This window comes from Monodon monoceros, unplaced genomic scaffold (genome assembly GCF_005190385.1).
Source record: "Monodon monoceros isolate NGI ecotype Baffin Bay Population unplaced genomic scaffold, NGI_Narwhal_1 Super_Scaffold_5, whole genome shotgun sequence".
NCBI lineage: Eukaryota > Metazoa > Chordata > Mammalia > Artiodactyla > Monodontidae > Monodon > Monodon monoceros.
This window is the reverse complement of record NW_021703782.1, coordinates 24087327-24112013: the sequence shown is the minus strand read 5'-3', so window position 1 is coordinate 24112013 and position 24687 is coordinate 24087327. Positions and strand designations below refer to the sequence as shown.

The 24687-nt window shown below is 36.2% G+C and overlaps 2 protein-coding genes across 3 annotated transcripts in view; one reads left to right on the top strand and one right to left on the bottom strand.

The window, feature by feature from the left end:
* Positions 1-24687, bottom strand: part of CENPP (centromere protein P) — a 230689-nt gene that overhangs the window by 103781 nt on the left and 102221 nt on the right. The gene's annotated exons all lie outside the window — the stretch shown is intronic.
* Positions 6831-22174, top strand: ASPN (asporin). 2 transcript variants are annotated; one of them, XM_029201724.1, is made up of 7 exons: positions 6831-7432; positions 10811-10923; positions 13105-13318; positions 14375-14485; positions 18025-18118; positions 18508-18646; positions 20918-22174. In XM_029201724.1, the coding sequence occupies exons 1-7, from the start codon at positions 7099-7101 to the stop codon at positions 21113-21115; spliced, it is 1203 nt and encodes a 400-aa protein (XP_029057557.1). In that variant the 5' UTR covers positions 6831-7098; the 3' UTR covers positions 21116-22174. The 2 variants fall into 2 exon arrangements, with proteins under 2 accessions (XP_029057557.1, XP_029057556.1); XM_029201723.1 differs by lacking the exons at positions 18025-18118; positions 18508-18646 and having other exon boundaries at positions 20918-21092.

Here is a 24687-nt window from a genome sequence, read left to right as displayed (position 1 = left end):
TCAGTACTAACATGGGCTAATCTGTGGAAGCAGCTTATTCCAGTGTCACCCAGGGTGCAGCCACACCAGGCTCTGCAGAAGGCTGTTTTTCTTTTAAATGTAATACCTTCTCATATTTTCTTCTTAAATAGTAGCTGAGAACACTTACGTTATAGATAAGTAGTACATGGTGGAAAATTCTACTTTCAGGAGAACTTACTCTCTTCTTACAAGGTATGTTTTCATGTCTTTTTTTCATGTACTAGTGTACAATTGTTTTAGTCAATACTAAGAGGACATTAATGTTATTAACATAAATGCTTGTAAATTATATAATATAGTTTAAAGTTTATCTGTATAATTTCTTAAAAAATAGCACTTAAATACATATCTAAAATTACTCTAGCTTTTATGTTTTACATATAATGGATTTACTTTCAACATAATTGCGACTTTTTAAAATGGCTAAATGATAACCTGTCATTATACTTTACCATATAAGTTAACAGGATTGATTTTTAAAATCATTTAAGCAAATATCTTGTGAACATGTTCTTTTAAGAAAATAACATTACCTTAATAATGAATGATAAGAAAGTTTGGGGATATTACAAATACATTAAGTGAAAACAGTAAAAGATTTTTTCAAAATGTGAAACTATGATATTTTCTAAGGTATTTTAAAAATATACGAGTTATTCAAATGTTTTTACTTACATATTTGAATATTCATATTTTGCCTTGATAAATGTATTCCTTATTCTTATGTAATGAAATGACACTGGACAGTTAAAATGGAGATCCATATAACTCTAAGAAAGAATATGTATCAGCAATAGTTTAATTAGCCCTATATTCAATGTGAAAGATTAGAAACTTCTTTTCACAAAATCCAGTTGGAGTGTAAAACAAAGATTTCCTTTGTCCCCTCCCAAAGTAAATTTTTAATTTAATATTAGATTTTAACAAATTAAACAATGTATTTGATATTCTACTCCCTCTTTTTATTTAATATTAGATTTTAACAAATTAAACAATGTATTTGATATTCTACTCCCTCATAATCTAATACAGCACAGCATTCTTTCTTGTTAACCTATTTGGAGGTGTGGCAGCCATAAACAGTAGCCACATGGTATATAGGATTAAGTCACAAAGAATCTGAGGGGGTATATATCTCTCTAAAAATAAAGAATTAAAAAATCCCACCAAGAACCGAGTTGTTTAAAAAAAAAATCATAAGCCCACACACGTGTAAAAGCATCTTGATGTTTTTAGTATTTAGCCATATAGGGTAGTGGTGGAAAGAATTGAGGATATGCAGTCTTCTGTTACAGCTACTTAATTAAAAAAGAATATTCAGATATCTGATCTGAGGTTTGAGACAAGAGATTAACTTTACAAGCACAAGTTTTAAGGAAGCATAGGAAACAATAGAAAAATGAAGAGGTAGGAGTTTTTTGTTTTTAAAGACAGTAGCTAGGTTGCTAGATGCATTGAAAAACTGATGAAGGATAAAACATATAAAAGGAAAAGCAGCCAGCAAGTTCTTCAATCAGCTGCTATTTATACTTTCAAGGTAAAGTTAAGTATCTCTTTAAGGAAATCATAGGCTTTAAAAGTATCAGTTTCCATGACAAAAAGGTACTGTGAATAAGTTTCCAAAGTTTAACTTACTTGTCCATTTACAAGGCTGTGCCTTGACTACACCAGAATTTAGTCTGGATTCCTTCTGTGAATACACGGAGCATGTTATATCACATTTATATACTGAAAACTATTATTGGTACTTGTGAATCGAGAGGAATTTCAGCCAAGCAGAACTTTAAGCATAGGATTTCAAAGTACAGTGACTTATTTTCCTAATGATAGTGTCTGAGAGGAAATACCATTTCACTTAGACAAATTTTCCATTCCAGTTTGTGGAACATTTAAACAGAAAATAGGAGCTTATGTAAATTCAGAAAGACACTTCTCAAGCTACATTTCCAGTCCTAAGAACGTGGCCAAGCCTCTCACCCCATCCTCTCTGAGGAGAGTCTGGTTACTGTCTGGAAGTCACTGTGGGAATAAGACCCATTTAGAGGAGGCCAAGCAGAAGGGTGGACAATGCAGCAGTGAGGAGGCCAGCTTCGGCTTCTTCTGCTATAAAAGAGGGCATGGTAGCAAAGTCTCAAAGGCCTCTCCTGGCTCTAATGTGCCATGGCTTAGTAATAACAGCAGTAGCACTGAAATAATATTTCAAATATTATTCAGAGTAAGAGAAATTTGAAACCAAATTTCAAAGTTTTCCATGAGTAAGAAACTCTGTCAAAACGTCTATATCAGGGAAATACTGAGCTTTCTTGAGAACAAGACATAAACATTTTTAAAGGTTTTAAAAATAACAATCTAAATACTGCCAAAACTAAACAAATAAGAGCTTGAGCCATATTAATAAACACAAGATTTAAAAATAAAACAAACAACTAAGAGTCATCATTTAAATGAGAAACAATATTCTCTACACTCTCTGAATAATGGGGAAAAAACATTGTTATTTAGTGTTCCCTCTTGGACATTCCAATATTTTTCTACTGATAAAAAATTGCTTAACTAGAATAGGGCAAGGTTTGGGGTCTATAATCACTTGTTTTTTTAATCAAGGCTTTGCCATCTCAAATGAAGGGAATAAATGGTTAATTCCTCATGGAATCAAGGTTCTCCTAACTTCTCTTTTCAAGTAAACAGGATAAGAGAATGCAAAAAGATCAGGTTAATTTCATATAACTAACAGAAAACAAGTAGCACAGAGAGAAGAATGTGACAGAAGGCATTTTTGGTCTCAATATAAAGAATTTCCTGTCAACCACAGATGGACAGCAGTGGAACTGGATGCCTCTTGAGGAGGTGTGCTCCCTGAGTCCTCTCACTGGAGTCATGCAATCAGAGAGCAGACACACCATCTGGTCTACAATGTTCTGGAGGAAACTTCAACACTGGGAGGGAGTTTCAACTAAATGACATTTCCTGCTTCCACATGTCTCCTCTCTCACTCACCAGGGAAGGGTCCAGAAGGGCATGACTGGTGGCTGCCCCCACCAGCCAGCAACTGGAAAGCTTGCCAACTACCATAGACAAGCCACTGCCTAACATAGCAGGCCAGAGTCACAATCTTATCTAGGCAGGGAGGAACTCATGTAGCTTATCAGTGTAAGAAAGAAGAGAGAGGAAGGGAGGGACACTGGCTGATGTTCCTCCTGACCCCACAGGTAGGCTGACCAGCAGCCCTTTTGGAGGGAACATGTAAGAGAAATAAGTCCTCTCCCTCATGCTTGGCTTTCTTCCTCTCTTTCACCTGAGCACTGATCTTCTGTGTCTCCTCCCAGCTCTGCTCCTCATACCAGTGTCCCTCTAAGTCTGTCACAACTGCTCTGCTCCCCCTCATCCCAGCCTGCACCCCGCTCCAGGGCTCTCCTACATCATAGGGCAACATGACTGCAGCAGGAAATGGGGTTTGCAGGAGTGAAGGCAAGTCCCTGGCCCTGCTGCCAGGCTACAGGGAAAGCCAAGGCATTGCGTCCTGGCCTCCCACTTTGGATCTCTAACATATTCCTCTTGTTATATATATATTTTAAAGTTTTACCATTTTCTTAGGTCTATATTTCTGGTATATTATGCATTACATAGATTTTTCTGGTCTAGACGGGGAAGCTACAGCCTATTTATCTCTAAGTTTCTACAAAAATAATGAAACTCAAACAACCAACCAACTCAAAAATAACTTTTTATTAAAACTCTTTTATCTCCCATGGACCAGAGTAAATAGTGCTAGCCCTCAAGAAATTGTGGCTCCAGACTATTTTGAAGGTAGGCACTGTTGGTTGAATTTTGAGGGGACAGTGTATGGAAAACCTTTAATTGTACTGTCTAATGTTTCTAGAAGTGGTAAGAAAAGGCAAAAGTATATGGAGGACCAGAGTAAAGACCATTTTCTTGCAGATTGCTATTTAAAATATTTAAAAAGCAAAATAATAATTTTAAAAATATGCACCATAGACAAGAAAATAATCCTTCACTCATAAGCCCACTACCCCTCTTATTAGGTTTGTGTATTCTATTTCAACCTTTTTTTCATGTATGTATATTTTATAGATGTCTTTATTTCTATTGGTCTCAAATAGTAAACTGAGATTTATGAGGAGTACACAATTTATGAGGAGTACACAAACTTATGGTGAAGAATTTTATTTTCAGAGTTTGGGGACCACACATCTGGAGATTATTCCAAAATGTTAGAGCCAGAGTGTACACAGCCAGCACTGACCACCCACAGTTTAGTTCTATTTACTAACTTGAGCATTTATTTTTTAGTTTTCCTATTAGCATACCTGACATTCAAGTATTAACTTTTACAACAATCCCACACTTACCTGAGAGTAGCGGATTAGGAGCTGTGGTTGTGTTTTGAGCAAGGAAGCGTGGGAGAAGTGGATAGGGAGAAGCATGTCCATTGAACATCCAAACATGTTCTACTTCATGGATTATGTATCCTAACCCTGTGCCTGGTACACAGTGGGTACTTGATAAATGCCCAATGAAAAACTCCAGCAACCTCAAAGAAAGCCAGAGACATGACCTCAAACGACATTTAATTCACTAACTTCTCTACCAAGGTCAAATAAGGTCAGGGCAGCTATGGACCTAGAAGATAGAGCTGCGATGCAGAACAATCTTAAAGAATAAATTGGTACCAGAGACAATCTTTGGTTTTGCTAAGGACCAAGAGCTAAATTAGCTCAAGAATGAGAATTGTGGAAGTCAAGGCAAGGCAGGGCACCAAGCATTAAGGAGCCAGGAACCACAAAGAAGCCTACGGTCAAGAAACGTAATGGAGCATAGTTAGGCAGGCAGCTAAGAAGCAGAAATGATGTGCCAAAGTGATGCTGGAAATGAAGCCTAGTTGACCAAAACCAGGTGCCTGTGCCAGGATTCCAGGGTGACTGGAATAGTAACCTGCCTGTCCCCAGGGCCGGCTGACAGAAGCTGCTGGCCCTTGAGTTGCCAGCACAATCTCTCTCTGCACCATACAAATCTGAGCACACAACCACTCCCATTTCCACCCTCCGAAAGCTGTGAGTGCACTCCTTTATGTACAGATGTACACAGGACAGCAACATGTGGACTGGCTGGAAAGGAGGAGATGATAGAGGCCACTAGATAAAAGAAGATAAAGGAGAGTGCTCCTGTGTGGGTTGCAGCAGAAGATGCAAAGAATGGGTTGGGACACGTGAGCTCTAACTCAATTTCCACTTCAATTTGGTTATGTGGCCTTGGGGAAGGCACTGACGCTCTTTGCACCTCTCAGGCCTCCTGGTTAATGTGAGAGACGTATCTAGAATAAACTGAATTGACAATTCCACAGGCAGTGTAGAGATGGAAGGACAGAACTGGTTCTGAAGTGGGATTCAGAATAAGATTATAAAAATATAAAAATCTTTTCTGTTCTGTGTCCTGTAATCTCCCCTTTCCTAGCACAATTGAGTGTGAGTTCTCATAGGGAAACCTGATAAGGCTGGTCATGTCCAGCCGCCCAGTGGGCAAAATGTACTTGTTGCCATATAGATTTCTAAGAGTTAAATAATGTTAGTTATCAGGTTAGTCACTGATGACAGTAGGGTTTTTTAAAAAACCTTTCTCTGATGATTAAAAGATATATAAATGAATATTTTAATTAAGTTAGTTAATTCATTTCTGATTCTTAAGTCCAAAAAAAAGCAAGGCTGTGGAGAGATATTAAAGCTGATTTCTGGGTTCTAGAAAACTGTAAGAAGCTGGCATAATTCAAGGATTTGGAGGGCCAGGTCTTCCTGAGGCTGGACCAATTCTGACTGACTCTAGAAGCCCTCTGTGGCTAAGGTGCTATCTGGTGCTCAGGCATAGCAGGACAGCTACACTGTTGGATGATCTGGCTGGGCGTGGACTCCCTCCTGCCAGGATACAGACTCACCAATGGGCATTATGTGAAGCTAACTGCATGCCCCAAAGGGAAGACAGGCATAAGTCTGTTTTAGATGATATCATAATGCTTTTAATTTTTGAAAATTACAAAGAATGTATGTTTCACAGTTGATGGTTAAGAAACCATGATATGTAAACATACCTGTAGGAATATCCGCCATCAGATGACAACAAATCTATTCTCAGAAGGTTCTAATTCGTACATTCCAGTTTTGTGTGGGCTTTAAAAACTACAACTGAAAGCACCCCATGCCTTCCCCCTGCAAAAAAACTAAACAAAAGGAACTCAGTGGAAAGATCAGTAAAAAAGAATAGCCTGGACCAAAGATGCTTTGGATCAGGTATTAGATAATGGAACAGATTGAAAGGAAGAAATCCAATAACACTGTGGAAAAAGTAACCAACTCTGAGAGTGAGGCTGGGGAGGATGGTGGGAGAGAAGTTAAAAGAAAACTTCCAGATGTACTAAGGGGATATGAAGGATTTTACTTTAAAAGTGACATAGATATTAAGGCAATGGAAGGATTTTAGGAGTAAACAGTCAGGTATGAGAATATGTTTTTGTTTTTAAAAGCATTTATTAGTTTCCTAAGTATAAATGTAGTTCTTATTGCTCAGTATAGAAATTAAAGAAAAAAAAAGACACAAGTAATTCATGACTCTACCATCCAGATATTATCATCAATTAGGTATATTTGTGCCAGGTTTCGTGTGTGTATGTGTTTGTAAGTATACTATGTATAGATTTTTTATATTTTCTTTTATTTCAAAAAACAGTTTTTCATATTTTTAAATATCTTTGCAAACATTTTGTGGGTTCCAAAGTATTTCATGGAATAAATATACCCTGTTTTATTTTACTATTTCTCTTTAACCATTAGTATTATCTTTAATTTTTTTGCTATTATATATGATTCTCTGATGAACACCTTTATGCACATTAGAATTGTTTCCTGAGACTAGATGCCAAAAGTAGAACTGCTAGATGAAAAATAAAGATATTTATAAAGCTTCCAATGCATATTGCTGAACTGCTTTCCCAAAACTTTTAATAAACTTACTCTCACACTGGTAATAAATTAGAATGCCATTTCATTGTACTCTTGCCAGGTCTGAGAAATGTACAGCAGCAGGAACTGTATTTATTTAAACTTTAACTTAATCCTCAATGTCTACTTAGTTCTAGACCGGTCTCCTACACAGGACGACATGAAGGAGTATGTGCTCCTAGTGTTCTTGACTTTGTGCTCTGCCAAACCTTTATTTCACCCTTCGTACCTGACACTGAAGAATATGATGCTGAAGGACATGGAAGACGAAGGTGACAGTGATGCTAACAACTCTCTTTTCCCAACAAGAGAGCCAATTAACCCCTTCTTCCCATTCGATCTGTTTCCAACATGTCCGTTTGGATGCCAGTGCTACTCGAGAGTTGTACACTGTTCTGATCTAGGTAAGGACACATGTCAACTTGTTTTGTAGAATAATGTCGTTTTGACAAAATTTAAAGGATAGGGAAAGACCTCACTGAAATTTCAAAAATCAGCTGATTGTAAAGGAATTTTTCACTTAAATTTTTGAAAAGTATAACAAACCCCAAAGTACATCCAAACTTATTTTTAAAATCCAGAAAATCAGAGGAAAACAATGGAAATTTCATATACAGAACATTTCCTTCTCTTCCCAAATTTGAATCAGTATTACATTTTAATTTCCTTTAGAGAGAACGGATGTCACTGTGGTTTCATCTTATAGAGTGTCAGCTGGTTGAAACTGTGCTTCCTAGCAAAATTTTACCATAACAAAATAAGTTGCCCATCCAGAACAATAAATAGGTTATAGAGTTTGTGAAATCTCTAATCTAGACATTTTAAAGACAATACTCTATTTGTTTTGAATGTTTTGGGTTTAAAACTATCTAGAAAATAAATGGCTGAACTAAAAACCACTTTCTAAAGTCTCTTAAAAATGTGTAATTCTCTGCTATTTTATTCTTTTAATACTTCTAATGAAGGTGCTCTCAAATAGAAGGGCATACTCAGGGAGAGGTGTAACAGGAATGCACATCAACAATTGTTGTACTCAGCTATTTGTAAAAGAGGAGATGGCTCAGACCTGACCCACTGTGGGAAACCCAAAGTATGGCACACACCTCCCATTCTGGACCTGGAGGCCCCTTAAGGCCACTTCCAGAGCGCATATGAGCAGACAGTGCCTCTGAAAGCTTTAGATTCATTTCCTACTGCCACAGCATTCGTGGCAATAGTCAAAGCTTGTTACAGTGAACTCCAGAGACTTTAAAAAAATGTGTTACTGGGCTTCCCTGGTGGCGCAGTGGTTGAGAATCCGCCTGCCGATGCAGGGCACACGGGTTCGTGCCCCGGTCCAGGAAGATGCCGCGGAGCGGCTGGGCCCGTGAGCCATGGCCACTGAGCCTGCGCGTCCAGAGCCTGTGCTCCGCGACATGAGAGGCCACAACAGTGAGAGGCCCGCATACCGCAAAAAAAAAAAAAAAAAAAAAAAAATGTTATTATGGGACATAATGAGAAAGGTGAACAAAAAACATCCCCAAACGAGGATATTATTATGAGCTAGAATCGCTCGTAAAGTCTTAATGGAATATACAGGCCAGGAAAAAATGGGTTTTAAGCTTTACCTTTGACATTCTTGTGAGAAAGAGATGACAAGATGCAAACAACGTCTGCTGGTCTGGAAGCACAGGCAAGAATGACTGTGGGAAGAGCGGCAGGAAGGAGAAATGTAGAAGCTGAAACAGACCCTGGTGTGAGAAAAGGTTAGATTAGGGAGTATCGGAAGGTCTTTTTTTTTTTTCTTTTGGTACTGTCGTTTTTAAGCTGCATCCCAGGCAGGAAAAAACTTCACTATCAATTTGTAGAGTTGAAGCCTGAGAAAACACTTTGCTAAACAAAGATCAGGATAAAAATGTATATATCTACTTTGATACTGCTGGATGTAAACTGGGTTTGTTCTGGGTAAAACTTTGACTAAGGAGATGTTCACCTTTAGCACACACCATCCTTGAGTGATGGCCTTCATGTTCACTCCAGCACAAAGTCTTCTACTTCAACTTAAAGACCTTGAAGGAAACACTGCATAGCTCTGCTCCAGTATGTGACTGTCTTCAAAGAACTGAGAAAAACCAAACTGCCTCATGACAGACAGTTGGTTGCAAATAGTGTTTTACTTACATGGTCTCTTGAATATTTAGCTTTGAAAAAAATCTAATAAAATTCACCCAAGAATATCTGTAATAGTATGACACATACCTTTAAAATGACACAGCACTGTTAGCAGCATATAGTGGTCCCCCATGACAACTGAAGATGAAAAGGACACTTAACAATCTTCTTCCCTCAGGAAATGAAATTTTTTTCAGAGCTTCCAAATTCATCAGGGGTAGGGTAGGGGAAGGTTTGTCAAAGTTTATGTTACTAGATCCTGTCTGCAGAACCTCTACCTTCCTATAAGAACTTCCACTTCATTTTCTAAAACCAAAGTAATCTCCTAACAAAACTGCTGTTACCTTGGTAACACATCAAGTTACCCCCTTTCCCCCCTTTCCATCTATGTCAAACTTCTTAAAAGAATTCTCAGTTTTAAAGTATAAAGGGCAAAGAATTGAGGGTTGTCAAGTGAAATGTTGATATTCACAGTATTTCAATATTGGATTCTTCAATTTGGGCCTATTAAATATAATACTACTCTTTAGGAGTAAGGATGCCTCCACTAAAAGTGTAGTAATATCTAAAACTCACTTTAAAATACATAAAAAAGATAAATTGATGGATGGACAGCAAGTACAGTATAGTAAAATGTTGATGGGAGAAAAAGGAATATGAATTTTCACTGTAAAATTGTTTAAACTTTTCTGTATGTTTGAACATTTCAAAAATAAAATGTTGGGGAAAACCAAGAAAGCCCCATGCTCGTCAAGCATAAATACCATATGGAATGTCTGACAACAATCAGAGGTGCACATGCTCAGCCATTTAGGGAAAGCAAGGAAAGTAAGGAAGAAATGCGCCACATACAGCTCCTGGCAATTTTCTGCTTCTTTAAGAGAGGAAAAACACACTTAAGTCTTTAAATAATGTAATTAACATTTACTGAGTACCTACACAAAAAGGAAGATGCAGCTGCTGAGATGAGAGAAAAGAAAGCTATTACTAGAGTACACAGCTCGAAAAGAGCTAAGGCTGTGTGGGTGATAAATTCAGTAAAGGTATACTACACACCTAGATGTTAATTATATGTTATGGATGAATAAGTTTTCGTAAATCAAATAATTTACGACTAATTAGAGGAGCTCATTATTAAAGGAAATGGGTAGTAAAGTCTTTGAGAGTGTACACGAAAATAATTTATCTATTTTCTAAGCACAACTTTTTACATGTTGATGCTTCTTAAAATGATCAAAACCCACAGGCTCCAATTTAGCACTACAAATGCCTGAAAATCTGCAAAGAATGTTAATATTCTTTAGTTAAAAGTGCATCAGCAGAAGCTGTGCCTCAGCTGTAGATCTCCTCCTCGTAGTCATATTAGAACCCCCCAGCTTAGCTCCATTTAATGTCACCTTGCAGCAGACTGAACGGTGATAGCTAGGACCAGCTAGACACCTTGTAAAAATAAAGTTACTTGATAAGATCTTTAGGCCTTTCCAAAGAACAATGTTTTTGTCATCTGTTACATGTTGAGTCATCTATTACTTAATGGTAACCATGAATTTTAAAAAAAGCACATTTCTATCATATCAGCAATATCATCTTTAGCATATAACATATATGCAACGTGTTTGTTTATTTCTCAGGTTTGTCCTCTGTCCCAAGCAATATTCCATTTGATACCCGAATGGTTGACCTTCAAAACAATAAAATTATGGAAATCAAAGAAAATGATTTTAAAGGACTCATCTCACTTTATGTAAGAATACATGCAAATATTTAAGTGAAAATCTCTGTCACTGCTAAAATGATTGCTTGTATTTGTGTAAACAAGTCTTACTTTTCTGTGTATGATGAGTGACAAAATCCCTGTTATTCAGAAGTGGTCTAGTTAATGAAAAATTATAGATTTAATTCAATTAATAAAATTTAATTCAACTGATGTTTACTGAATAACAGCCAGGTGGAAAGGCAGCGGGCTAAGAATTCAAATAAGTGGTCCTTATGATCTATTTAGGTTCTATTTAGGTAATCATAGTCATTATACACTAAAATAATAAAACTGATTATTTTCAGGAACTCATTAGTGTACAATGTAAGAAAAGCAGTACCCAAACCCACAAAGCTCTAACAGCAGCACGTGCAATATAACATAATTGACTAAATATACTTGTATGGCTTTTTTTTCTAGATCTCAAAAGATGAAAAAGAACTTTTCCTTACTATACTCATTAATATTTTAATTTTCTAAGATTTAAAAGATTCTTATTTTTCTATTTAGCATTTTGAGCCTCTAGATTTTAGCAGGTAAAATTTCTAATTCTATTTGAAATTGGGTTTGAGGGAGAGCCTGATTCCACACTGTCACAGACATGGGGTGTGCGGCACACACAGAAAGGAGTATATTTTACCAGTGGTAACAAGATGTATTTTAAATTCTTCTAGGCTTAACCTATCTCAGTTGAAATTGTTAAAAGTAGTGATGTATCTGAAAGGAAGGTAAGAAAAAGGAGACACTAAGGGCCTATGGTGAAACCAGTAAACATGATAAGTAAAGGGAGTTTAACTGCAGAAGTATTTGTATTTCTTCTGTGAAACAGCAACAATGTGAATAATACCAGAAAGGCGTATATTAAGTGATTCTGGAAACAATGGGAAGGTTGTTGTAGAATGGAACCAGGGACAAAAATCATAAAAGGAAATAATCTAGAGCTGCTCCCTGAAAGAATGAGAGGATCCAGATTAGCAGAGAGGAATAAAAAGTCCTAGGAATGCCATTGCCCTTGTGAAACATTGAAAATTGTTTCTGCAAAATCTGGCACATTTTGAAAATAGTTACTAGGTGAGTGGCAAGCCCTGGCTACCAAGGATTTTCCCAGTTTTGGTTCTGAAGTTCCGCACCCCAGCAGCTCAAGATGGCTGCAGTCAGAACCCTCAACATGTCACAAAGGGCTTGGCTGTGGGGAACAAAGATTCAGGCTGCATTAAGCTTTCACTCTCTGGGGTTGTGTCTTCTCTGAAGAGTGCTGCCACGTTGCACTGAGAAACAGTCACAGAACTGAGAAGAGGTTGAGTCACTCTCCACAAACTACTACCATTTCCCCATTGTCTAAAATATGCCAGAATGCTGAGGGCACTTTGTAAGAGTTTATTCTTACAGGCCTCTATTCTGGGGAAAATGGTAAACATTAGTAAACAAGACAGAGGTGAGGTTTTAAGAGTAGATAAAATCATGCAAAAATGTACTTGTTGTGTACTGAAGTTAATTTTGTAGAGTGAATAGCTTTTAAGATAAGATAAAGAGGGCTTCCCTGGTGGTGCAGTGGTTAAGAATCCGCCTGCCAATGCAGGGGGACATGGGTTCGAGCCCTGGTCCGGGAAGATCCCACATGCCACGGAGCAACTAAGCCTGTGCGCCACAGCTACTGAGCCTGCGCTCTGGAGGCCGCGAGCCACAACTACTGAAGCCTGTGCTCTAGAGCCCGTGCTCCACAACAAGAGAGGCCACCACAATGGGAGGCCCATGCGCCACAACGAAGAGTAGCTCCCACTTGCTGCAACTACGAAGAGCCCCCGCGCAGCAACAAAGACCCAATGCAGCCAAATAAATAAATAAATTTTAAAAAAAGATAAGATAAAGATAATACTATCCATCACTTCCATGAAGAGAAATGGGAGAGGGGAGCCTTAAACACGTGTCACCTACTCAAAGACAAACCAAAGGTGTGAAACCAATCGTTAAAGCTTTGCACTGTTCCAACTCAGTAGTAAATTTTTCTTTTTTTAAGCTTAGATTGGGCTGGAGAATTATTTACATTGTTAATAAAGTATATGAATGACATAATTTGCATTGATTTCTATGAGTGACTAATCACTGTAGAATATACTGGTAAATCATATCCACTTCCTGATATGGTGTAACTTTTTATGCTTTATCTAGGCTTTGATTCTGAACAACAACAAACTAACAAAGATTCACCCCAAAGCCTTTCAAACCACAAAGAAGTTGAGAAGGCTATATCTGTCCCACAATCAACTAAGTGAAATACCACTTAATCTTCCCAAATCGTTAGCAGAACTCAGAATTCATGACAATAAAGTTAAGAAAATACAAAAGGAGACATTCAAAGGAATGAATTCTTTACATGTGCTAGGTAAGTTTTTGCAAATAAATGGAACATTTTAAAATTATAAGCAATATGCAGATGTAGAGATCTTTATCATCATTAACAACTTTAGGACTGATAATTTCCAAAATTAATTTTTTGAATCTAGTAAGCTGTACCTAGATAAGCCATTCATAAATCAATGAAAGTATCAAACAAAATTTATAGCACTTAAAGAAATACACCTTTTACAATATAAATACACATGCACTCTGCACTCTCAAGAATCCCTTAGTGTGGTTTCTGTTTTCTGACTGCACTTAATTGGTTAAAATCTGTTATTCTTATTTAATTTAATGGTATCATTTTTAATGTATTGTAAAAACTACTCAAGTACAACCTACAACATTAATTCAGATATTATTTGGAATGCACATCTAACTTTTCATTATCTGATTTGAAGATTATTCATCTAAGGTGTTTTTGCTGTATACTTCCATTCTACACACCATTTTACTTCTAACACCCATGGTATAACCATGCCATCTTCCCCTACTATATCCATTCAAAATCCCTAACCAATATTCTCATTCATTTATTTACTCATTTATTTCAACCAAGTGCCTGGCACTTAACCAAATAGCTTCACTTTCTGGCATTCCTCAGTTATATTTCTGTTAATCAAGTAATTTCTAATTGACTTACAATTTTAAAAGTTTAGGTGACAAATAAATAAATGTACAGTGGAAAACACAAAGGTTTTAAATTATACGAAGGATGGTCTTTTTTCCTATGTTACATTACTATAACGAAACCTTGATTATGATCACGGTTGGAAAAGAGTGATAAGTAAGTTACTGACTTAGTAATTCAAAGCAAAATAGTAAAGCTATTATATATTCCAGCCTATGTAATACAAAGCAGTCTTTTTCTGAGACTGACAGAAAGGAGAGTAGATAGACACAGAAACAGATATACTGAGTGAAGGAGAGTGAACGATAATGCTCACACTTCTTAGAATTTTCTTGGGACGTGCATCTCTGTATTGTGAGTTTCCTTCACATACAACATATGTATGCTAAATTATATAATTTCCCCCCACAGAAATGAGTGCAAACCCTCTTGATAACAATGGGATTGAACCAGGGGCATTTGAAGGGGTAACAGTGTTTCATATCAGAATTGCAGAAGCAAAACTGACCTCAATTCCTAAAGGTTTGTATTTATACAGTATTTATTGAATTGTCATTTTAAAATGACCATTAAATGTAAGGTTGTAAAGTGTACACACTGTCAAAACCACACTGCAATTAGAATCCTTTTTACCAGTATATCTGGTCAGTGTAGTATGAAAGTTAGTGTTTTCTCATGTACACATCAAGAGCCATATGTAATTCTTTTTTCTTTTTTTGACAGTATGAAACCAGAATCTTTTTTTCCCAGTACGAACAAATATTAAGAAGCAAAGAACTTTTTATTTTCTGTCTCTTTCCTAACATTTACTCATCTATACTTGTCATTCTCTGAAGTGTCTGTTAGAGGTGAGAATTCTGTAGAGAAGAAAGCAGAGGAAGAAGCACAGGGCCAGAGACCTTTCTCCCAGCCTTGCAGCAGTGGTTCAGGGTGGGGCTTGTGAGGAGGGATTGGCGCAGACGCTGGCTCTGGCAGGGATAGGTGTATACTCTGGGCAAGGCACTCTATACCTCATTTTTTTACACAGGGGTGCTGTGTAGATTAATGGGCTGATGCACAGAAAGGTCTGAAGACAATGTTGGGCACATAGTAAACGCTCTCTCCTGACATAACCAATAACAGAATGAGCACCGTGCTCTTTATCATATGAGCTGAAGCTGGTGCCTCAAAGTAAAAGGCTTAAGTTTGCTACTGGACCAGTTTTCTAATGCATTACTTCTAAGCTCCCAGCCTGATGATTAACTAGATTGGATTTGCCTTTCTCCAAACCCATGCTCAAGGTCACACCTTCCTCCTCCCTGACAAGTTCTCTCTTCTATGCTAACACCTGGATCAGAAATAACCCCTATGATTAATAACACATTTTCCTTTCAAACAGCCCTGTCTTTCAGTATCCACAGTAAAAGCAGCAATAACCTGTTTTCTTCTATTTTACCATAACCCCTTTTCTACTACTCAGATGATCCAGAAGATTAACAAAACAAATACATGCTGATAATTTAAAAGACCCAGCAAAGCTGCTGTTATTAATTAAGGAAAGCTGCTATTATTAATGTTTCATTTAGGAGGAAAATCATCTAAAGTAAAAGTAGAAAGACAATTTCTTTTAGTATAGAAAAAATCAGTTTAATTCAAAACTACACAATTAAAAACAACCTTAATTTAGGTTTCAAGGAGATGGCTGTTTTTCTACAAGAAACATAAAATATTATATTTACCTTCTAATCTTTAGAACAACAAAAATACATATGTACCTAACAAGTTAAATAAAATCCCTTTCATAAGCTGGAAGCTGACATAGAGTGAGGGGGGAGAGGAAGAGGACAGGACAGAGTAGAGGCAGAGAGGATAAGAGGATATACTGGAGCAGAAGAGTAGGGCGCCACCCCAGAGCTGTGGCTCTGAGGTCCTGCAGTTATCATCGCTCTTTATATTTACATCAGCAGCTTTCTTATACCACAAAACATCCTGAGAGTAATTCTCTTCAAGTTTCAAAGTGTATCTTAAAAATGAAGTTTTAACTCCTCGTGAAATTCTCAAGATTCTTCCAAAGTCTAAAGGAACATTTTATGTTTTTAGAAATTTAAATTTCAAATCTCCAAATTTACATAACTACTGCTTTAAGATCCTTATGACATTCGAATGCCAGTTTTTTGTTTTTATGACTTATTTGCTCAAATGTTAAGGCTGACTGCCCAAATGTTATAATTCAATCATCACTACCCATTGTGACAGAATGAATTAGGCCGAGGTCCAGAGGGTTCTTACCAGACCTGACAAGTTAACATAAGAAGAGTGAAACTGTTTTCCTTCCTATTCATCTGGAAAATTCTGTTACATAATAGTATTGTGTTGAGGGGAGGAGAGACCTGTTTGAAGATAGAGTAGGTATAGAAATATCTGTATGAAAGTATACTATATTTGTTGGCAGTCACTGAACTACCCAAATTCATATGAGAGGACAGTCCCCTTAAATTCTACAAACCCTCTTCCAAGAAGTTTTCCTGACTCAACATGCACAGAGATCTCTCATCTTTGACTTGCTACAGCATATTCTAGAATAGACTGGCACACTCTAAAATATTTTTCTAGTAATTTTTGTATACATGATAGACTTGCTCAATTAGTGTTTAAGGTCTTTGAAGATAGAACTTACCTTCAACAGTCTTTACTACTAATAAAATAAGGAAATGTTTTAGCAAGAGTTGAAAAACGAATGCATTTCCTAGCTAGCTAACAAGAACTTTTGACTGAAAAATAATATCTTATGTGTAGGATTAATAAAATGAGATCTGACTGAATTTTCTGGTTAATCTCTTTCATTCCAGCTTCAGTTAATCTGGGGAGGGCTGGGGTCAGAATATGAAGGTGTGAGAAGAGAAGGTGCAAACATTCACAAGGTACCTGCCATGTGCCAGGTGGCACTGAAGATGCTTCCCTTAATTTATGCAGAAACTACTACTAATTGAAAAGAATAAATACTGCAGTGGATCAAACATATCAAACAGGGAAAAAATCCATATGTTCATAATGATATAAAAAAAATTCATTGGTCACCTCTGGGCATTGCACTAATTCATTACTTGAAAAAAAATCAAGCATTTATGCTGCTTTTTCTATAAAAACTGTATTATAAAGTAAATAATTAATGAAAAAAAATTCTTTAGAGAACAATCTCACCTAATAAATGAATAACGAATGACAAAATCAGAAAATCACTTTTCCCATTCTGAATGAAATAATAAATCTAGGTAGCAGTAATCAATAAATGAGTGCAAAGACTGTCAGATGAAAGAGTGATTTGCTGAATCTAATCTGGTCTCTATATCTAACTACAGGTCATAAGAAATAAGGGGGCTAGAAACCATGATAAACTATATTATGTGGAGGCCAACAGCCCAATCTACAAAGGAGTATCTCAAGCAAATTAATATCTGAAACGAATCAATAGAAGAGGAGAAAAAGGAAAGAGTAATAGAAGAAGAGATTTAAAGAGATATAAGACCCAAATATATCCTGTAAACTTTATTTGGATCCTGACCTGAACAAGTCAACTGTAAAACAATACATTTGAGATCATTAGGGAAAGGAATATTAGATGATTAAAGAATTGTTGCTAATTTTGTTAGATGTGATACTAACATGATGGTTATGTAAGGGGAAAAAAAGATGACCTTATGGGTTAGAGATGTCTAGTGAAGTCTCTACAGGTGAAATGACATTATGTGTGTGAAATTTGATTTTAAGTACTCCAGCAAAAAATAAATGAATAAATAAAAACAAGTCAATAAACAAATCAATAATAAATAACTATTGGCGTAGATGAAACAAGATTGGAAAAATGGAGATAACTGTTGAAGATGGGCAACAGCATGGTGTCTCATAATACTAGTTTCTATTTTTGTATATGTTTGAAATTTTCCATAATAAAAAGTTTAAAAAAAAGCAGATTCCCCCAAAACTGCCTAAGCCTATAATGTGAAACTTAACAAGTAAACAAATAATCAATAGGGCTTGGTCTTAACCTGATCTAACATACATATGTCTTTTCTTATCGCTAGAACTACCTTCAACTTTACTGGAGCTACATTTAGACTATAATAAAATTTCAACCGTGGAACTAGAGGATTTTAAACGATACAAAGATCTGCAAAGGTAAACATCCCCCAAATCCTAACTTGGAAGTGGTAGTCCATATGATGAAGATATTAATGAAACTTCTTGGAGAATGTGTACAGGGACATAAAATTAAGGGAAAACTAGAAGGAACTGCTATCATTCTGTCTCAGTAATGGAAGAGGGACAGCAAGTGGAATGAGAAAAGGACACTTTCCAAATGTCCCTTTTGTTGCATATAGGTTAGACAGAAAATTTTCTGACAGTGGAGGAGAGGGCTGTTACATCCTGAAATAGGTTATTAAAGGAAACCATGAAATACCTTTCTCTGAACATATATACAAATATTTCTAACTCAGTTGTGGTGTTTGCAGCTAAGTGTATCATACCATCTGCTCAAGAGCTGATGCATTTTATGTCATTTTTAGGCTGGGTCTAGGAAACAACAGAATCACAGATATCGAAAATGGAAGTCTTGCTAACATACCACGTGTGAGAGAAATACACTTGGAAAACAATAAACTGAAAAAAATCCCTTCAGGATTACAAGAGTTGAAATACCTCCAGGTAAAATATTCTACTTGTGTTTTGCAGATATTAGTACTTTTCTTTGTTTTTATGAAACATATTAGTATCTGGAGCAAAGACCAATCAAGTAGCAATGGTAATCCACACCCTAAAGACCCTCCAGGTTGGCCGAGGTGTTTTATGCCAAGGAGAGGGTTAGAATACCAGTTTCTATTGAGATATCAGCTAAAATGCTCAGGTACCCATTTCCATCCCTCTGTTTCTTCTACTGAAACTGCTAAGGCCATTGTGGTGAAGGTACGGACACAGCTAATTTCAGGTTTCTGGGGTGGCAGTGGCTATGTAAAGGCAGGACTGGTCAGGAGGAAATCAAGTAAAATTATATAACCTTTCATTCTGGAAACATTTCACAAAGGCAGAGCATGTGGATGAAGTCCCAGGTATTTTCACTATCAATGTGGTGCCACATTAGAAGTGTGCATGCTTTTTAAAATCTCAGGCCAGAATATATAGTCAAAAGTCAGTATTTGGAGCATTAAGGGTGCACATTTCTTGTTCTTCATTACTAGAAAACTTTTCCTTCTAATCTGGCAACTCTTGACTAGCTGGGAGGGGCCACAGAATTGTTGGAAAATCTGATAAAGCTTTAGATACTCCCAAGAACAAAAATGAGACCATATTTTCACATAATTTTAGGAGTTTCACAGATCCTCCTGATTCCCATTTGTGGACCTCAAATTAAGAATCTCATGTCACGTTAGTCCATTTTTCTCATGTGCTTTCCTTGATATACAATTCCTCATCTTCCAAGGAAAAACACATTGAGAACAAAACTGGGCCTTGAGCCATTTGCTTCTAGATTTCTTTCTAATTTTTCTTTAAACAAGTTTTGTTCACTACACAAATAGAAGCCTGTGAAACAGAAGCCATCAAAATGGATGTGCTATATAGGCAGATGCTCATTTCAAGATTATGACTTTTGCTTTGATTTTTTCAAACGCTGCGTTTAAATGTTTATTTAACCAGTGAGCATGACCAGAGTCTTTCCTCCCTCAAGCTGTCCAGTCTTTGAGTACTTTACTCCACAACGCTGATCCCAGCTTCTGGGTGTCTTAAATCTATCCATACTATTGCTAGCATTTTAAAAAATGAACAGAATTATAACACATAGTCATAAGGATACAATTCAACGGATGTCCACAAAGCAAACACACTCATGTCCAGCACTGTTCCCCATTCTCAATTAGGTCAATGCTGTGGTAAACTACATCTTGCACTGCTGCTGGGCTGCCAGGAAACCATATAATGCATCTGTCACAAAATCTCCAAGATTAATAGAGGGCGGCAGGGACTCCAACAGAAAACTAGAGGTTTTAGCAGTGCCTGCAGTTGTCATGACTGGCTCAGATCAATCTCACCAAGGCAAAATCTAGAGGTAACAACAGCTAGAACTGGTATCTTAGCCTTGCCAGCAAAAGGCTCCTTCTTCCTAATATGCCGAAACACTGTTAATTAAGTAGATTGTTTTTACTTCCCAGAAATCTCAGTTGCCAAAAAAATCCAAGGAAGAAATTTAAAGGGCTATTAAAGGGAATGAAGGGAAGGTCCTATATTGTCCATTCTTTCTGAGTAATAATTTAATAAGACACATACACAGCCTATAAAATTGTATTTTATCCATTGGAGCAAATAAAAATTCAACTATTGATGTTGTATTACAGATACATATTTAAGATGTCGATAGACATATTTTTCTATAAAATTTACAAAAAAGCAGCTCTACACTTCTCCCTTTGATCACAGAAAATGCTGGCTAAAAATTCTTCACATTCATATTGAAAGTCATTCTTAGAGCATTAAATTTCATTCTTCTGCTCATTTCTAATACTTTTAAAACACATTATTGTAAATATGGCACTGAAGTAACCATACACACACACACACGCACACACCTATATGTGTGTGCGTGTGTGTGTGTGCGTGTTTGTGTATAGAGACAGAGAAACAGAGACAGAGAGAGACAGAGACAGAGGAGAGTGGCATGTGCTGACCAGGCAGTGTGCCCTGGGCACTGGCATGAGTGCTACGCCACACTTCACACATAGAGCACTTTTGTATATAACACAGGAGCCTGCGTCCTTGTAATAAGTATTTAACAGGCATAAACAGGCACATATACTTTAAGCAAAATGTATTCAAATCAGTGTAAAATAAAGAGACAAACCCATGAACAAATGCTGACTATAAGCAGAATATCTTCTTTTTACATTTATCATGTATTTTTAATCCACTCTTTTCCCACTACAACAGATAATCTTCCTTCATTCTAATTCAATTACGAAAGTGGGAGTGAATGACTTCTGCCCAGCAGTGCCAAAGATGAAGAAGTCTTTATACAGTGCAATAAGTTTATTCAACAACCCAGTGAAGTATTGGGAAGTACAACCTGCAACATTTCGTTGTGTTTTGAGCAGAATGAGTGTTCAGCTTGGGAACTTCAGAAAGTAATAATTAGTAGTTAGTGATATCCATTTAATGTAAAATTCAAAAATTGTTACATTTGGAATACTTGAACTCTATTTAAAATGGTGGTATTATGCACATAAGCAAAAAGTCTATTCCCATGTGGTAAGTCCACTGACTTACTGTACGACAAAAAATTTCAACAGAATTTTGCAAAAACTACAACAGGATTAAAGGAAATAAGTATCTGTTGCAGTTTCCTTTTACATATAAATGATTTTGCATAAATCTCATGCTTGAATGTTCTTTCTTAGTAACAAAAAATAAAACATTCAGTATTTAACACTTTGTTATCAAGTGCATTTAAAAAAGAACTGTACTGTAAATGGAATGCTTGACTTAACAAACTTTGTGCTCTTTCATTTGCTATTAGAAAAAGAAAATTGACAAGTACGGTTATATAAAGAGTATGTTATATTATCCTTATTCTGTCTTTAAAAACTTGGGTATTACTGTAATATTTCTAATAATGTTGAAGTATGGTTTGATATAATCTTATTCAAATTCTCATGCCTTAGAGCCTTACTGTCTTTATGTTTAAAACTCCTTATAATAAAGCCTTCACTAAGTGTTTATTACCAACCCAACAGATGCTATTCATAAACAGCTTTTTTCAAGCTGTAGCACATGCTTTTCTTTTTAACTATTATTACCTGATTATAAAACCTCTATAGAAATGCATAGTGAGTGTTTATATAAAATCTCACACTTTTTATTATCACAGTTATTATAAGCTGTGTCAATTGTTAGGTTATATAACACTGTCACCTCAATGCTAAGGAATATTTTTGAGATGTCCCTTTGTAAGACCTTCGTTGGAAGAGACTGGATACTATCAACTCTACACCAAACTGTCTCCTTAAATATGCACAAACTGGATAACTCTGAAAAACACACCTGGTATAACCGAATAGGCAGAGGATTAAACAGAATGCACAGCTCTGTATAAAAATTAAGAGTACTTTAACGTATATTTTTGTTGGTGTTCAACATAAGTAAAACTAGAAAATAAGGAAAATATTAAAATATTGGTTTGAAATAAAATATTTTGCTTTGGTTTAATTTTTCTTCTCCCATTCAGGAACATAAACTATTTTTCATAAAACTCTTATATTTTTACTAAAACATTTTTAGTAAAGTGTTAATGCTTATTCTTAATAATAGTACCGAAATATCCCAAATTATACCTATGCCATGAAAGATAATCACCTTTATGGTAAACCACCTCAAAAACTAGACTTTAAATAATTTTGGGGAGAGCAGTACCTTATAGATATGTAAAATGGGGTGGAGGGTCTGGATATCTAGGTCAAGAATGGGTAAATAGGTCTTCTTCTTCATAGTGAGGTTCCCCAACTCTGGCACTGCTGACACTCTAGGCTGGATCATTCTCTGTGTGGAGTGCTATCCTGTCCTTTGCAGAATGTCTGGCAGCTCCCTGGTCTCTACTCACTAGATGCCAGCAGCACTTGCACGCTGGCCCCACAGTGTGACAATCAACAATTTCTCCTCAAAACGCCAATGTCCCGGTGGAAGGGGTGGAGCCAAATTGCAGCTGGTTGAGAACTACTGCTTTATATAAAATTTACTTAATTTCTAAATTCTGACACAAATTTGGAAACCTGAAACAAAATAGTTCGTATTTTTGTTTGGTAAAACTGTAGGGGCAAGGTTAAAGTGTGATTAAAATAATAGCACCAATAGTGATGTAACAGAAAGAGCCCAGGGATACAGAGCTCCGAGCTGGAAAAACATACACAGAAGTCCAGTTCCACTTATAGTCTTGGGCAAATCACAATCTCTCTGAACCTGTCTTCTCATCTATAAAGGGTAGGTATGAGAATACTGATCAAATAAGTTGCTATAAGAACTGAATAATAAAAGTATATGTGAAAATGCTTTGTAAACCATAAAGATTCATGAAACATGCATAACTGTTATACTGGACAATTCACTGCAAGAAAGATTAAGAAGTCCTTTAAAAACAGAAGAATACCTAACAATGATAATCATCCTAAAATTAAAATGTTCTAAAGTTCTAATAGTTTTAATAAATAAAATTCATTTTTCTTTCTTTTTTTAAGTTCATTTTTCTACAATATATCATAAAAATAAAATTGTGACATCATGCCACTTATAAGAACATAAGTAGAAGTGAAATGTTCACTGAAATTGTAAGAATCCAGTTCTTGAAATTAAATTAAATTATAAGGTTAGTGCTAAGGTTAGAATCATCTAAACAAATAGATTAGTCTATGATCTGAATAGAGAAGCTTAAAGTAGCTAAATTAGCCTTCCCTAAAAAGAAAAGACAGCAAAAAATTTTTAAATACTGGAAATGATTCCTGAAATCACTGCAATTAATTTCCTGTATTTAATGTTTGTGTTTTTCATCCCACAGCGTTAACCATTTTTGGTTATATGTTTGCAAAAGACAAATCACTAATAAAAATCATAAGCAACCAAAACTGCATTAAAGCTTCTGCCACAATCCCATTTTATGGTAAATACAAAATACTACCCACTTGAAATCCATTAAAGTTTGGAAACAAATGAATTACTACAACTTACTGGGCTTATTAAGGACTTCAAGGTAGAAAAAAAGAATCTCAATGACCATCTATCCTTATTTCCTCTCAAATACTACAATAAAAATGATCACTGAATTCATGAAACAAATATAATACTTTTAGAAAATCACTTGAAGTCACTAAAACTAAAGCTTTTTTCCTAAATCAATTTTGTTCCTCCTTAAACTACCGCATTTTCTTTCGTTTGTAATTCCATCTTTTGGGAAAAGAATTGTCTTACCTTGGCCTTAATTACTTCTCTACTCACATGGTCCTTTACCTACTGCAACTGACTTAATTCTCTTGAATTTATTTTCCCCAAATTGTACCATACGAATAATACTTAATGCTAATAGGTGGTATGTAAAGAACATTTTCAGACATTCTTCCAAAAGCCTTACTTGCATTTATTCATTTAATCCTCACAATAGCCCTATGAGGTAGAAAGGAACGAAATTGAGTTACTTGTAGTGAGATGGATGGACCTAGAGTCTGTCATACAGAGTGAAGCAAATCAGAAAGAAAAACAAATACCGTATGCTAACACATATATATGGAATCTCAAAAAAAAAAAAAAAGGTTCTAAGGAACCTAGGGGCAGACGAAGAGAATGGACTTGAGGACACGGGGAGGGGGAAGGGTAAGCTGGGACGAAGTAAGAGAGTAGCAGTGATATATATACACTACCAAATGTAAAATAGATAGTTAGTGGGAAGCAGCTGCATAGCACAGGGAGATCAGCTTGGTGCTTTGTGACCACCTAGAGGGGTGGGATAGGGAGGGTGGGAGGGAGACGCAAGAAGGAGGAGATATGGGGATATATGTATATGTATAGCTGATTCACTTTGTTATAAAGCAGAAACTAACACACCACTGTAAAGCAATAATACTCCAATAGAGATGTTAAAAAAAATAAAATTAAGATATACAGTGTAAAAAAAAAATAGCCCTATGAGGGAGCTACATTTACGTATTCCTATTTTTTGG

What these genes read in the sequence shown, in the direction of transcription:
- ASPN (XM_029201724.1), top strand. Translation starts at nt 7,099, where the DNA reads ATGTACAGCAGCAGGAACTGTATTTATTTAAACTTTAACTTAATCCTC. An exon ending in AAGGACTCATCTCACTTTAT is followed by an intron (nt 10,924 to 13,104) that starts GTAAGAATACAT and finishes TGCTTTATCTAG; the next exon opens with GCTTTGATTCTGAACAACAA. An exon ending in CGATACAAAGATCTGCAAAG is followed by an intron (nt 18,119 to 18,507) that starts GTAAACATCCCC and finishes TGTCATTTTTAG; the next exon opens with GCTGGGTCTAGGAAACAACA.